General features: G+C 42.7%; 1 protein-coding gene across 1 annotated transcript; it reads left to right on the top strand.

Annotated features, from left to right (window-relative positions):
* Window positions 1-979: 979 nt before the first annotated feature.
* Window positions 980-9,798, top strand: LOC310847529 (fibrinogen-like protein 1). The gene is made up of 3 exons (XM_083745389.1): window positions 980-1,167; window positions 2,979-3,166; window positions 7,320-9,798. Exons 2-3 carry the CDS (start codon window positions 3,019-3,021, stop codon window positions 8,015-8,017), a joined length of 846 nt encoding a protein of 281 aa, XP_083601515.1. The 5' UTR covers window positions 980-1,167; window positions 2,979-3,018; the 3' UTR covers window positions 8,018-9,798.
* Window positions 9,799-16,203: the final 6,405 nt, after the last annotated feature.

The following is a 16,203-nucleotide window of genomic DNA, read 5'->3' as shown; positions in this document are numbered from 1 at the left end:
AGGTGCTGATACAACCTTCATATACAAATCTGCACATAAAAGACATGTTGAAAGGGGAAGCCATAGCTCCCCTCTGCTGTTTCTCCCCAGTGAACCAAAGTATGGTTCACTCACAAACACATTTGTTTGCAAACACACTTAAGCAGTTGACAGATCGTGAGGTGACAAGTTATGGCAATAGCTCTGGATGCAGGAGGAAGAAGCAAAGGTGACAGGGCGGGTAATATGGAGCTTTTCCACAATAGTCAGCCATCAGTGCACATGAAGGAAACTGGTACAGTGGTACCTCAGGTTGCATACGCTTCAGGTTACATACGCTTCAGGTTACAGACTCCGCTAACCCAGAAATAGTACCTCGGTTTAGGAACATTGCTTCAGGATAAGAACAGAAATTGTGCTCTGGCGGCGTGGCAGCAGCAGGAGATCCCACTAGCTAAAGTGGTGCTTCAGGTTAAGGACAGTTTCAGGTTAAGAACGGACCTCCGGAATGAATTAAGTACTTAACCCGAGGTACCATTGTAGAGCTCTCTAGCATGCCTCATTTCCCTCTAATTGATAAATGGTTCAGGCACAATATACAGTGATATTCAACTCGTGTATTTTCTTTTACAGTATATGTGTTGTGTGTTATTCATGCATCTTTAATACTTGTCCTAAATTAATGTATTGTTTCTCACCAGTGCTGGGGTGTGGTCCTTGACAAAGATGCCAAGCCTTGACACTAGCCCTTGCAGCTCTTCCTTCCGTATTGATCCTCCTAGCTATTTTTGGACAGGAATTGGAACAGGGATTATTCTGTTGTCCCTCCCTCCCCAAACCAGTTGATTCCACACCAGTGCGCCGCCACCCACCACCCCCACCCCCTGCTGAGATTCACTATTCAGAATAATTTCATTAGTGATAACTTTCTTACAATGAAGGGAACTTTGGCCTTTAAAGATGCCTATTTGTGGATACGTGTCAGAGTAAAGTCCACCGACCAGAAGACTGATACACTGGAAATGTAAAGCTTTGTGAAGACTGCTGGCTTTTCCACAGTTAAGATAGAGATCGTGGGCTGAGCTGTTTACCTAGACTGCAGCAGTAGGCAAAGTGCATATTCAAATAACTACCCTATAGATTAATGTGCAGCTCTCACCTGGCCAGTTGTCAGTTTAAACAAGAAAGGTAAGATTATTCTATTCACTTTATTTTGTTCAGTTCCTTAATCTAAAGCTTCCTTCTATATTTACTGAAGAACTTTAATGTCAGAAACAGTAAAGAAGTATTCTTTATTCTGGGGAGGAAAAACATTTGACCCTGTCTTTCCACTCTTTATGCAATCTTGTTTTGGTTGTAATGAATTTATGTGTTTTACTGGTTTTCATAATGCTTATTATCTTTTTGTAAACTGCCATGGGAACCTTGGGTGAAGGTTAGGTAAGAAATCTTACAAGTAATTCATTCAATCAATCAATCAATCAATCAATCAATGTAAGAACTCTCTTCTAGGGTTGCAGTCTTATACACACTTAACTGGAAAAAAGTCTTGCTGAACTCTTTGGAACTTACTTCTGAGTGGACATACAGTATATAGGATTAAATTTCTCAAAATTAATGAGAATTTGAATCTTGGGTCAAATTCATGCAGTGGAACTAGAATTTTGTACAGGATTGCAGCCTTAGTCATAGAAAATCATGAGCTCATTTTGAGATCACTGCTGGTGCTTTATGTGAAAATATATTCAATATTTGGGGAGAGGGGGCACACATTGCTTTTGGAAATATGCCAAAAGAGTAATTTCTGCATAGGGAAGAGACAGCTCCCTCCCAAATATGATAGGAAATTGTATATTACTGCTTGGGATTAAGTTAACAGTTTGAAAGGTGTTGAAATTAAGAACAAGTTGTCTTAAAGTACATTTTAAAGCTTCATGGAATCCAAAGGGTTTTTTAAACTGCAAGTAGTGGTTTGTACTTGTTGTTGTTGTTTAGTCGTTTAGTCGTGTCTGACTCTTTGTGACCCCATGGACCAGAGCACGCCAGGCACTCCTATCTTCCACTGCCTCCCACAGTTTGGTCAAGCTCATGCTGGTAGCTTCGCAAAAACCATCCAACCATCTCGTCCTCTGTCGTCCCCTTCTCCTTGTGCCCTCAATCCTTCTCAACATCAGGGTCTTTTCCAGGGAGTCTTCTCTCTCTCAGCTTCACGATCTGTCCTTCCAGTGAGCACTCAAGGCTGATTTCCTTCAGAATGGATAGGTTTCATCTTCTTGCAGTCCATGGGACTCTCAAGAGTCTCCTCCAGCACCATAATTCAAAAGCATCCATTCTTCGGCGATCAGCCTTCTTTATGGTCCAGCTTTCACTTCCATACAACACTACTGGAAAACCATAGCTTTAACTATACGGACCTTTGTTGGCAAGGTGATGTCTCTTAATGAGCAACAAAACATGAACCCTGATGGGCACTTACATAAAAGACTGAAGTGTTGAGGCTTGAAAACACTGTCACCTGGACATTATGCTGTGGAGTAACAATCATCTCCACAGACAGCTTGTCCAGAGCTGATGTTTCTGGATGCTTAAGTTCTTTATTTCTGTGCAAAGGCTTCCTTTCAGATGTGGTCCAGGGAATACAGCACATCAGTTCTGATAAAGGAGAGGTGGGCTTTTTAAAATGGAAACCTTGACATGACATTATTTTCTATCAGCTCTTACCGTGCACTCAATTGTGCTATATCACACTGATTGATAGCAAAACAAGATGAAACGACTTCTGTGTGACAGGAAGGTTCTACATGTCAAAGAAGTAGTCTGTCACAAATGCACTGCGACATGTTTAAAAAAAGCCCTGTGTTGCCAAAAAGAGGGGGGAAAGCCCCTTTTTTGGCAGATCTTGAATACTGAAACCAGGTGTTTCAATTTCTCTTCAAGAATTTCTCTCTGCATGCAATCAATCTTTTAATGCTAAATGCCAGCCTCTATTATGTTTGCAGCATCCATCGACCTGAGTGAAAGGCATCTTCAAGGGAGAGAATGAATCTGGAAAAGTCAGCGGGATGTTTTCTGCTGCTACTCTTTCAATGTGGACTATGGACAACTGCAGAAAAGGCCTTTGAACTTGCTAATTCTCATCTGATTCCGCCAGGAGGCTATAAGAGACTGATCAACATTAACGCAGAAGGTAATTGTGGTATGCCGGGTATGTGTGTGATTTAGGAAAGGGCAATCAAAATTACGGAGGGATTGATGAATGTTCCCTATGAAGAAATGCAAAAGTGGGGATTTTTAGAAGGGGGGGGGGAGTAATTTCAGGATGTGTGCAGAGAATTGGTACAGAGAACATTGACAAAAACGTGTTTTATCCCTCTCCCAAAATACTAGAACTCAGGGTCTCAAGATGAAATAGATTGGCAGTAAATTCAGGAAGTCCTTTTTCACTTATACTAACTTAAAGAAAGCACTTCCACAAGATGTGGTGATGGTGACCTCTGGCTTAGATGGCTTTAAAAGGAGGATTGGGCAAACCCATGGAGGACAGGGGCTATTATTTAGCTAAATAGAACCTTCATATATACAAAGGCAGGAAGCTCCTTGCCACAGATACCACCTGAGCTTCTACCTACAGTGATGAGTGCAGGAGGGCCCCCAAGCTACAAACTTGGTCATCTCACCTCTTATACACCCTGCCAATCACTGGGCTCTGCAGGTGAGGGCCTCCTACAGATACCATCTTATCAGGAGGACTATTCCATACAATAGGGACGCAGGTGGTGCTGTGGGTTAAACCACAGAGCCCAGGACTTGCCGATCAGAAGGTCAGCGGTTCGAATCCCCACGACGGGGTGAGCTTCCATTACTCAGTCCCTGCTCCTGCCAACCTAATAGTTCTAAAGCACAAAGTGCAAGTAGATAAATAGGTACCACTCCAGCAGGAAGGTAAACTGTGCACTGCTGGCCACATGACCCGGAAGCTGTACGCCGGCTCCCTCGGCCAATAAAGCGAGATGAGCGCTGCAACCCCAGAGTCGGCCACGACTGGACCTAATGGTCAGGGTCCCTTTACCTTTACCTATTCCATACAATGGAGGAATCAGGCATTTCGTGTTGTCGTACCTACCCTTTGGAATCCCCTGCTCTTGAATATTAGACAGGCACCACCTCTGTTGTCTGCTGAAGACCTTCATCTACAATAAGCCTTTTAAATTGATATTTTCCCCAATCAACATATGTACTGGAATTGTTTTTAAGGAGTTTTAATTATTTTATCACTTGCTGTTTGCCATCATGGGCTCATTTGGGAAGAAGGGCAGGGTATAAATTTAATAAATTCTAACAATAAATACAGGGTAAGTGCAACCCCATTCAGAATAAACTGTATCACTCCACCCAGATCTCCCAGCTTCATAACCTGCAACACCTCTGTCTCATCTGAATTCACACCTCAGTTTGTTTGCCCTCATCCACTCCAAAAATACCTTGAGACATCTTTTTCTAAGACTCCCTAGGATTTGCAGGCAGAAATTAGAGTTAGAGCTGGTTGTCAATCACATACTGGTGATTTTGAAGAACAAACCTCCAGATTATTTCCCCCACCCAGCACACACATGGTACAGTAGGTATTATACAACATGGAGGCCATAAACCTGAGGCACCCCAAAGGCCAGAGGGCTTGGGGCAGAACCAAAGTCCTCCAGCACACTTTCTGGTACTGATCCTCCAGGAAGGAATAGAGCCAAAGTAATACATTGCCTTCCATACCCAACCTAGCAGGATGGTCCAGAAAGATACCCTGGCCAATAGTAATGAATGCCATTGAAAGGTCAAAGAGAATCAATAAGGTTGAAGTCCCCTTGTCCAGTTCCCCTGGTCCTCCACAAGGCTGACCAAGACTGTTTCTGTCTCAAAACTAGTCTGAAATGGAATAGAAACAAATAACCAGTTTCCTTCAACATGGCCTTGAGTTGAGAGACCGCCATGCTTTCTATCACCTTGTCCAAAAATTATAGGCTTAAAGATGGGCAAAGTTTGTCACAGAGGGTTCGGTCCAAAGCTGCTTTCTCAAGCGTGACTTCACCACCGCCTCCTTCAGCACAGTGGAGATCATGCCCTATTTCCAGGAGCCACTAACCTCAATTTATATTTTTTCTTGTGCTCATCACCATAGAAGCAGGGAGCTTCCTGAACAGCATTTTGTAATCTAAGCATAAAACTGGTTTTATTTAATAACAAATGTGATGGTTTTCATTTTCAAATTATTATAAGGATCTCTGTGCCTTTTCTATGGGTAGCTTATAGTTCCCTTTTCTTCTCACAGCCACATTCCTTGGTGTTCAATTATCTGGAACCTAGGGCTAAGACAAATACAGTGGAGGTTGGTCCATTGAGACACTCAACAAACTCAGCCCGGTATCCTTCCCTACATCCAGTCTAGTGGGTGGCATTGACTTCCAGCTTCCTCCTCCGCCTTAGTTTCAGTGTTGCCCTTGTAGAACTCAGCAGGAAGAGGATGGGGACAAAACCAGAATTAGCTGGCCTTGGCTATTATTGACGCCATCTCTACCTACTGTTGTCCTTCCTGCCTTCTGTGTCTCAGGGAGCACCAGCCTCCACTGATTCTCCACTATGATACAGCTCCATATGTTGGCCATGTCTAATATGGAAATAGCTGTTTTTCCTTCTGAGAGGAAAGAGGCACCCATACCGCACAGCCAGTTCAGGGTACTTTTCACTGATGGGTAGATGCAGTGCCAAGCAATTACGAACTGTTCCATTCCTTAAGTGGGTATCGGAGTTCTTAGGAGTTGGGGGTTCTGTACTGGGAGACAAATAATAGTTGTCAGAGAGGAGATTTCTGCAAGAACTATTATTTCTTTGTTAAGAGACACGGATGAAGGGGAGCTTTGTAACACATCCTCAGAATCTCTAACGATAGGCTGAGTCATCTCCTCTTCCTCCACTTACAGAGATTGAAAAATTAGCTCTAATCAACCGTAACTCTTCCAGCTCTCAAAGTTGCAACAACCAGCAAACAGGGGACACATGGTGTACTGTTTCCTATTTGCACATCTCTGTAGCTAAACAAAAGGCACATGCCCAGTTTCGAGAATAGAGCAGTTTCTTTCCCCACCTACACACCATGCATTTAAAGCTATCCAACACACATTTTAAGCATATGACTTCCTCCAAAGACTCCTGGGAACTGTAGTGTGTTGGGGTGATGGGAATTGTAACTCTATGAGGGGAGCAACTACAGTTCCCAGGATTCTCTGGGGAAATACATTTTAAATGTGTATTGGATGTGCTTTAAATGTACAGTGTGTATCCGTTTCTCTTTCTCTAATGTTAAACCTAGACTTGACCACAGGGAACTTTTGTGTGTGTAAAACTTCACACCACAACTGATCTTGCTTTGAACAATTTGCTGACTTGTCAAGATATATATTTGACTATATAAATTTTGTTTTCAATCTGCAGAACTGTAAACAAAGCTTTTGTCCCTTCAAGGTCATTTTAAGCCTTTCCTAAGTAATGTACGGGATGCAGATGGCGCTAGGACTTGCTGATCAGAGCCTAGGACTTGCTGATCAGAAGGTCAGCGGTTCAAATCCCTGTGATGGAGTGAGCTCCCGTTGCTCGGTCCCTGCTCCTGCCAACCTACCAGTTCGAAAGCATGTCAAAGTGCAAGTAGATAAATAGGTACTGCTCCTGCGGGAAGGTAAATGGCGTTTCCGTGCGCTGCTCTGGTTCGCCAGAAGCGGCCTAATCATGCTGGCCACATGACCCGGAAGCTGTACACCGGCTCCCTCAGCCAATAAAGTGAGATGAGCACCGCAACCCCAGAGTCGGCCACAACTGGACCTAATGGTCAGGGGTCCCTTTACCTTTAAGTAATGTACACAATGCTTTTTTCCAGTGTTTTGAAATTAACAGTTTGCGTTTTGTTCTGGATTTTCTCCATTTCCTTTTAATAATTAATTTTAATAATTAATAGATTATTTATGATGAATTGTATTTACTCTTTGATGCTAACATTAGTTATCCTTTTCATATGGATTTCTATTTGTCATCCTGTATGATACTGCGTGAGCAAATATTTCTATTCTTATCCATCATTGTTATTACCTTTTGTTTACGGCGGTGCTTAATAATAATATATTTTTAAGATTGTAGTCACATCACAAAAAAGAAACTATGTAGAACTGCACAATATATGTGCCTCAGATCCTGACAAATTAACAATTTCTTACATTTGAGGGCAAAAGTCCATTCTTGTGGAAGCTTTTAAGCCAAGCTTACGGGATTATAATGTTAAGCATTCATTTATTTCCATGCAGAATATCCACGAGACTGCAGTGAGATCTTTAAGCAGTCTGAAGAAAACTCCAGAGATGGTCTATATGTCATTCAGCCAGCAAAGGAGCCTATTGGCGTGTACTGCAACATGCAAGATGGTGGCTGGACAGTGATTCAGCACATTACTGCCAACAGTACGGTGGACTTCGATAGGACATGGCAGGACTACAAACATGGATTTGGCACAATTAACGACAACTACTGGTTAGGCAATGAATACATGCATCAGCTAACCAGCTCTCCAAGGCCATATGCGCTTAGGATTAAACTTGTAGACCTAAATGCCAATATCAAGTGGGGAGAATATGAGCCCTTCCGCATTGAAGATGAAGCTTCTCAATACCGAATCAGGCTTGGTCTGTATAAAGGTAATGCCGTCGACGCTCTGTGTCGTGACACAGAAGCATATCTCCACGATAACCAGATGTTCACAACAAAAGATAGAGATAATGACAACTATTTTCAGAACTGTGCCAAACTTGAGTACAACGGGATTGCTGGGGGAGGCTGGTGGTATGATGCTTGTGCTGGAGCGAATCTAAATCGCAGGAATGTCATCTACTGGCAGCAGGACTGCAACAAAGAGCACCTGTGCAAGTATGCCTGGATGATGGTCAAGCCAGCGGACCACAGCCAGGAGTGGCTCAAGGCTTGCCCTGCCGAGAAGGAAGAATTGTAAGCAACAGTAAGAAATTAAATCCAAGTGGAGAGCTGCTGTTTCTTCAGCTTGTATGTAGAAGCCGCCTTTTTCCTTTGCTGGGATTGTGTTTCGATATATAAATGAAATTAGACCCAGCACAAAAATAAAGACCACATGACAAGATGTGAAAAATGGAGGACCCCAGAATTTAATTCCCCTGTTCCTCCCATTCCAGTAGTTAATCTTGAGTGATGGCCCAATAGTGTGAGAGAGGTCTAGACATTATTAACATTCTGGGAGATGTGAGTTAAATTCACAAATTATAGTGTGCTGATAAGATTACCAAGCGGTTGTGAGCATAAGTAACAAAGGATAAGTGATAGATTGAAAATATGGAGAGACAATTAAACATATAAATCCATAAGATATATTTAGTAATATATGGATATTACATATGCTTAAAGGGAAAGGGTATACATTAGGGACCTTGAAAAATCACAAGACTTGCAATTATTTCCTCTGCTTTTCCCCACTGTTGCCCGTGAAAATACATATTTTCTCTTGCCTTTCATCTTCAACAGTTCATTCAAATAGTGTTGTTTGAGCTGTTGCTGTCTTCAAAGGAAGGGAGGAAGGAAGGAAAAACAAAAGCAATTACTTTAAAGTCACAAAGCTGCATGATCCCATCGAAACAGTTTGCTGTATGAGGTTTCTCAGGTTCATGAAGTGATAAATTAGGCTCTTAATGATAAAGGTTCACAGCACAGCAAAAGAGTTGAGAGGCCACAACAATATATCTTTTTTTGTCCATATGGCAGTTTGGCTGCTATTGTGAGCAAAAACAGGGTTGCTTGTCGTCAGGAAGATTGCAGCACCAAATCCTCCTGTAAGTAATTAATCACCAAATACTTCATAAAGGCAGAAGAAATGGTAGCTGATAATATGCATTATTTTCAAGAACAGTTCCACTTCATGAATGTTGAAGGAGATTGGATGCACTAATGTGCGTATCTGAGATATTCCATCCAACAGAGGGCAGTGATGTATATGAGTATTATCAAGAATATTGTATTGCAACAGAGTTAAAGATTCATCTTTTGTGCAGGGACAGTTGCAAATGAATCATAATTTCACAACACCTGTTTGTGAATGCATGTGCTGTAGTTTCATTGTAAAGGTACAAAACAATCTTTTACTGTCTTTCCCTTGTCATCTATTTTCAGCTAATATCTTTTAAAAAGTGTAATTAGCATGTATTTTCAGGGCTCTCATCATTACCTATATCTTCGCTGGCATTTTCATTCCTTGTTTTAGATTCTTTCAGATGAGTCTAAATGTATCTCTATTGTCACTTACTTGCTAGCCTATATTTGTAAAATAGCAAAAACAAGATTTTTGTTGTTGTTGTTGTTCTTATTTAATGGAACATTCTACCATTCTCTCATTTCTGATTACAGGCCCCAGATGATTACTATTACAGACCTCTCTGGTAGTTATACTTTCTCTATAAACAACAATGGTATATATAGTTTGCTGTACTCAACACCGGGAACATTTAATAAAAGTAGTCTGTATTCTTACTACTGCAAAATACAACATTTTTTATATAAAATTAATGTGAGTAACTGCAGCCTAGTTCTCAACTGAGCCCATAAGTACAAGTTCCTTTCATGAGCAGATGAGATAGTTGGAGGTGTGAACTCTGTGATTAATCTCTAGGCAATTAATTAATGGAAAGCCTTTCATAGTGTTTTGCCTCTTCTTTGAAAGATGTCCAGCTATTGTGAATCAATTCATTTTAAAATGGATTGTTAAGTGTGTGTGTGTGTGTGTGTGTGTGTGTGTAAACTGCAGCAACATCTACAAAGATTTTAGATTAACAATCACAAAATGTAGAGGGGGGGAAGTCTGTATGTCCAATAATTCTTCTTTAATAGGGAAACAAAGAGGGGATGAAGATAATTTAAAAACCCCAGTATAAATGGACTCACACCTGATTTACTTTGGAACAGGTGAATTAAGAATTGGGCCTATTGTGTGGACAAGTACACATGGATATGCACTGTTTACACACATCAAACATAATCTAGTCAAAATTATTCACTGATTTGGATACAAAGGTGCTCATGGTTGACCGATATTTTAGCCAAATTCCCTTTTCCTCTCCATCTCTTTGCCTACAACACACCTCATGCCATTTTAAAAAGGTTTTCCAGTCCTCACGAACTGCTTTTGGGAAGATGCAAGGGATCGCAATAGGAAGGGAAAGACAGGAAAGTCACATTCCATGAAGAGGATTAGTACTACTCAGGATGCAAAGTACTGCTTTTTAAGGAAGAGAGTTACGCATGCTAAAGAGTCAGTATAAACCACTGATCTTCAACATGACCCAAAACTGGATCATAGCCTGATCTAAGGTGAGTTGCAATGGCAGCAGTACCACTAGGCAAATTGAGAATGAAAAAAATGAGTCTTCCAAATCCATGTTTGGGTTAAAGATCTGGAAAGTTTGAAGACTACTAGTCTAAACGGTTAAAAAAAGTATATGGTTCAGGTGTCTGAGGACCATACCCTTTCAGAACACAGGCAAGAAAGGCATGTGTCTGAATGCACCTCCATGTAAAAAATTAACACACATAGTAAGCACATTACAGCAAGGATTAACCTTTCTTCCTGACATACTAGATTTCCATGGATACGAGTGGCTTGTTAGGAGTTTTTGCATTGTTCTACCCTTCCTGCATTCTGAAAGGGTATTCTTCTAGGATGGCCCTACCACGTACTTTTTCTAAAAATATGGATTGGTCCTAGTCATGGATCAGGCATCATGGATCACTCCACAAAGGAGTGGAGTGGGATCTGTAACATGAGAGGGTGAGGCCAGAGGTGTTTTCCTAGACCACCTTGGCAAGATTTAGCCATCAGTATGGGGGGCTGCCTCAGGGCTTGACAGTATGTATGGAGAGCTGGAAAGAGTTTATTTACACTGCAGTATTCCAGCTATGGGACGCGGGTGGCGCTGTGGGTAAAAGCCTCAGCACCTAGGGCTTGCCGATCGAAAGGTCGGCGGTTCGAATCCCCGCGGCGGGGTGCGCTCCTGTTGCTCGGTCCCAGCGCCTGCCAACCTAGCAGTTCGAAAGCACCCCCGGGTGCAAGTCAATAAATAGGGACCGCTTACCAGCGGGAAGGTAAACGGCGTTCCGTGTTCTGCGCTGCTCACCAGAGCAGCGATGTCACGCTGGCCACGTGACCCGGAAGTGTCTCCGGACAGCGCTGGCCCCCGGCCTCTTAAGTGAGATGGGCGCACAACCCCAGAGTCTGTCAAGACTGGCCCGTACGGGCAGGGGTACCTTTACCTTTACTATTCCAGCTATAGTGGAATGGGATTAGCTGCTGTTCTTCTGTTCTGCCCAAGACCCTACTTATACCCCACAGATTTCTCCTCCAGTAAATGTTATCACTGTACTGTAAGAAGTGGCTCTCCTGGAGCTCTGGCTCAGGAAAGTGCTTCTGAAACTTTAAATATAATCTGTTTAGACATATCCAAATATATATATCCCACTTTTTCCTCTCACTTCTGTTACCCAAGGATACTAACATCATGTAAGTTTAATACAATCATATAATATTAAAGCAGCAAAACACAGGTGATGATGCAGTAAGTTTTTTTTTTTAAAAAAAAACAACAACAACTTGAAAAATCCATAAGGAGAAGCCAGTTGGGTCAAAGGCCTGCTGGAACAGACAATCCTTAAACTCTATATTTGAACTCTGCTATCGGGTGCAGACAAATCTCCCAGGACAAAGAGCTCCGAAGTCTGGGTGCTATAACAGAAAGAGGTATTTCTCTTGTTCTCACCAACTGTACCTGGGAGACAAACCAGGACCTCTCTTGATGATCTGAATGAATGGGCAGTCTCAGATGGAAGGAGAATGTTCTTTAAGGGGTCTGCTGCTGAAGGCTCTTATATTATCCATGTGATGGCCTGGGATTCCGATTCAGAGGCCGGCTGAACTGGGGCAAGGCCTAGATTCTGAGGAGCCTGCACCTGTGTCAGATCCTCAGGAGCAGGCACCAGGTGAAACCATTCTGGCCCCAGAGGTGCTTGAGGACTCAGTGTCTACAGGTGAGCCTCCTCCAGGGCCCAGTAACCCTTCGACCTCTCCTGAACTGCAGAGGCTTAGGGCAGAGAGGCGAAGGGAACTGGTTGCTCCCAGGAGGAGTGCTCGCCTTAAGGCCAGGGGAGGCGGGGCTCCTGGGGGCCGGGACCGCCCCTGGCCTTAGAAGAAGATAAAGGTCAGTCAGCCCGGTCCCAGGTTGCGGGAGCAACGTCGTTGTTGGCTTCAGACCTTCCAGTGTTCCTGTTCCCTGCCCGGCCTCCTGCTCCTGACCTTCCAGCGTTCCTGTTCCCCGCCCGGCTCCCTGTTTCGGACCTCGCCTCTCATCTTGTGAACTCGGACTACGGTACCGGTACCTTCCCCCCGGGACCAGCACAATCCATCTGTGAAACACTAGAACACCAGTTTGACCAAGGCTCAGATTAGTAGAGGGACACATTGCAACTGAAAAATTACACTGGGCAACAATTTTTTACTTTTTGAATGTTGTCTAGATTTCTACAACTGATTTAGGGTATTTTTGCACTGATGAATAAGGAAATGGCATCCGTTACTCTCCATCAGGTCAGGTTTACTGTAAACTGAATGGTGGGCATTGATCAAGGTAAGTACACGTAAATTGCATGTTGCTTCACCATTTTTCAAACTTCAGGAGGGCTTGAACTTCCGTTTCTTGGAACTCCTGGAATGCTCAGCGGCAGGGAGGTCTCTCTTCAGAGTCCAAGAGTAGTCAGCCATCATGACTGCGTCCCTGCGACCCTGATACCTGGTCTCCATCTCTTTCATGTCCTGATGGAATCTCTCCCCCTGCTCGTCACTCATTGAACCCAGGTTCTCAGGAAACCGGTCCAGATGTGAAAATAGGTAGTGCATCTTGACGCTCATGTTGCAGCCCAGGTTTCTGAAAGCAGTCAGCATGTTGTTGACAAGTTCTGCGTAGTTTCTGGCCTTATTGTTGCCAAGAAAGTTCTTCACTACCAGAACAAATGCCTTCCACGCTTCCAGTTCCACTTCGTTCATTGAGTTTCCGAACTCTGGATCTCTGATGAGCTGACGGATCTGAGGACCGTCAAAGATGCCAGCTTTCAACTTCTCCATGGTCAATCCTGGAAAACCTGGCACAAGTAAGTGAAGCAGTCACCATCCTTGTCCGGAGCCTTGGTGAACTGCTTGATTAAGCCGAGCTTGATGTGCAGCGGTGGGAAGAGTATTCTGTCTCTGTCCACCAGAGGGTCATTGATGACGTTCCTTTCTTTGCAAGGCACCAATTCCTCCTGCACAGGCCAGTCCTCCTTCGTGTAATGCTGAGAACGGTCCCTACTATCCCACATGCACAGAAAACATGGGTACTTGGTGAAGCCAGACTGTTGCCTCAACAAAAAGTTCACCATCTTCAGGTCAACACAAATAAACCACTTATGCTGATCATAACCAATTTTCTCCAGCACATACTTCACCGCTTCATAGTTCTCCTTCAGTGTAATCGAGTGAGCCAGGGGTATAGAGGCAACTGGTTGCCGTTGTGTAGCAGAACACATTTCAGTGATCGCTTGCTGCTGTCAATGAACAGTCTCCAATCTTTGGGTTCGTACTGTGGCACTCCAAACTTGAGCAGAAGCAGCGCAATATCTGCACAGTACACCAAGTGCTTCTCTTCTGAGAAAAAACGGAGGTACTCTTGATGCCTGTTGCGGAAGAAGCTGATGCGAGCACTGTCAGAGAGGAGGCTTTTTCCCTTCAATCTGGATGCCAACAGTTTGGCAGAGTCCTTTGACAAGCTGAGGTCGTGAACTAGATCATTCAACTCCTTTTGGGAAAATGGATGTAGAGCATCATCTTCAAGAACCACTTCTTCATGTCCTTCAACACTGGAGGCATCTTTGTCACTAATGTCAGGAAGTTCTCCGAAGATAGGCACTGGAATTTCATCACAATGAGCTACAGGACGACATGCTGATTGAAGATCAGAATTAACTTAGTTTTGATCCCCCAACTTTATGCTTTGCCGCACCAATTTATGGAAGATTTCGAGGTTTTATGACTTCAAACTGATCCCTTTTCGACATAATCACCCAGAACTATCGGACCTGAATACTTCTTGTCATTAAAATAATCATTTCCAATCAAAACAATTATTCGACATGGCATTTTACCTCCACCAACTTCTTCTAAAATGATCCACACAAGCGTACATGTGAACAAAAATGTAAAAAAATGACATGTGGCCATAGCTTAAAAACTTGACCTGACTGAGCAAAACCAATGTGATTTTGGGATTCAGCGCATCAGATTCGTCCTAAATCAACTGAAAAAATGCAGACAACAAATTTGTTGTTGACCAGTGTTATTTGTGCTGAAGGTAGAATCTGTTCTTACTGGAACCTGATGCTGTAGCTGCCTTGGCAGTCTTTTGACCCACCATTTTTCACTTCATTCTTCTGTTCTCTGCCCCTTGGACTTAACCTACTTGTTATAATGGCTTTGGAAGAAGCATGTGGCCTCATTTCTGCTTGTGCATAAAGCTGATAGATTACTATCTCCAGCCTTCACTCAGCACTTTCATGCCGCCCTCAAGATGTTAGTACTTGTCAGTATAGCTCCCAGACATGGAATCAGACGAGATTTCAGCCCCAAGCATGAACCAGAAGACAAGGGAACCTTGGAGGCAACCCCTAAGACCATACCCTAGGACAATACCCCATATTCAGGAAACCAGCAGAATTAAGGAACCTAATGTGCCCCAACTGGATGTGCCAATACACCAGGAAGGGGGATCTAATTTGAGTAGCTGAACCCTCAGTTATTGTCAGTAAGATTTTGATTCAATAACGTCCATGCATCTGCTCCTAGTCTAGCTACTTTCAGGACAGCTCTTCTTGAGCTCGGTTCTAGGTCCTCTATGGACACAGCAGACATATTTGCAAATACAAGGCAGATTGTCCTCCTCCTCTCCCATTTTGGAAACAATGTAGAAGTGTCATCAAACAGCGCTATGCAACAGCTCCCTTTTGTTTCTCTGCCCTAGAAGAGCTTGCCTGCTTTTGCTGCCCATCTTTAGTTTCACAAGTCAGCAGTGCCCTTAGCATAACCTCCCAGTCGGAGTCTTTTGACCTTTGTTTCAGAGAAGAATGGGACTCCGGTGGGAAATAACCACACTGTTTAATCACCACAGTTAGCTTTTTCCTATAAACATGACCATAGTGGTCTGGAATACAGTTACCCCATAATAGTTCCCATGCAACTCTATGTTACTAAACATATAAATGGAGTCTTTAAGAATCCTGATTTTAGAGGATGGGGAACCTACAGCCCTACAGAAGTTGTCAAACTACAACCCCCATCATCGCTGTCCATTGGCCGTGCAGGCTGAGGCAGATGTGAAGTGGAACCCAACATGATCTTGAGGGTCACAGGTTCTAGAGCAATAACTTACAAGTGTCTGCAAAAAAAATTAAAATGTATACATTTTAAGAAATAATTTTGAATGGTTTTTGTTTCTACTTTTCCTGTTCTTTAAAAAATAAAAAAATAAAAGTTGTGCCTCTATATTGCTGTTGGATGGCTCTCAACTGTCCCCCTTGCCTTTTTTGTTATGAAACTCCAGTATTAAAAAAGCAATAAACACACACCATTTTTAATACAGTTCCAGATATTTACAACGTATCCCAGAGTTTGGCAGTGTCATGTCTGAGTTTTTAGCAGCATAGGTTGAGCACATACTTAACAGTTACACTTAACTGATACTTTGGCATCCATCACTGTGTAGTCTTATACATCTACTCAACAAACGGACCATAAACATTTATAAAACATTCCTGTTCAACAGAAACTGTGACAAAAATAGCTTCCCATTTAACTTCAATAATAGAAGGCAAAGCTTTTCTTTAGCAATAACATTGCAGCTAGCAGAAAACTTTTACAGTCTTATATAGTCATTATTACATAGCTTGTATTATAGAAATGCAGGTTCGTTTGAACCAAACACACATATCATATGCATATGTATGTTTGTTTGAAGCCAGTATAACTCAAAATATACACTATACACAGAAAATGCTTTGATGGTGACTGAAGAAAAGAAACAGAGGTCTCTATAGTAACTTGCA

Source organism: Podarcis gaigeae (assembly GCF_964106915.1).
Source record: "Podarcis gaigeae genome assembly, chromosome: 1".
Classification (NCBI taxonomy): domain Eukaryota; kingdom Metazoa; phylum Chordata; class Lepidosauria; order Squamata; family Lacertidae; genus Podarcis; species Podarcis gaigeae.
This window is presented reverse-complemented; position numbering and strand designations above follow the sequence as displayed.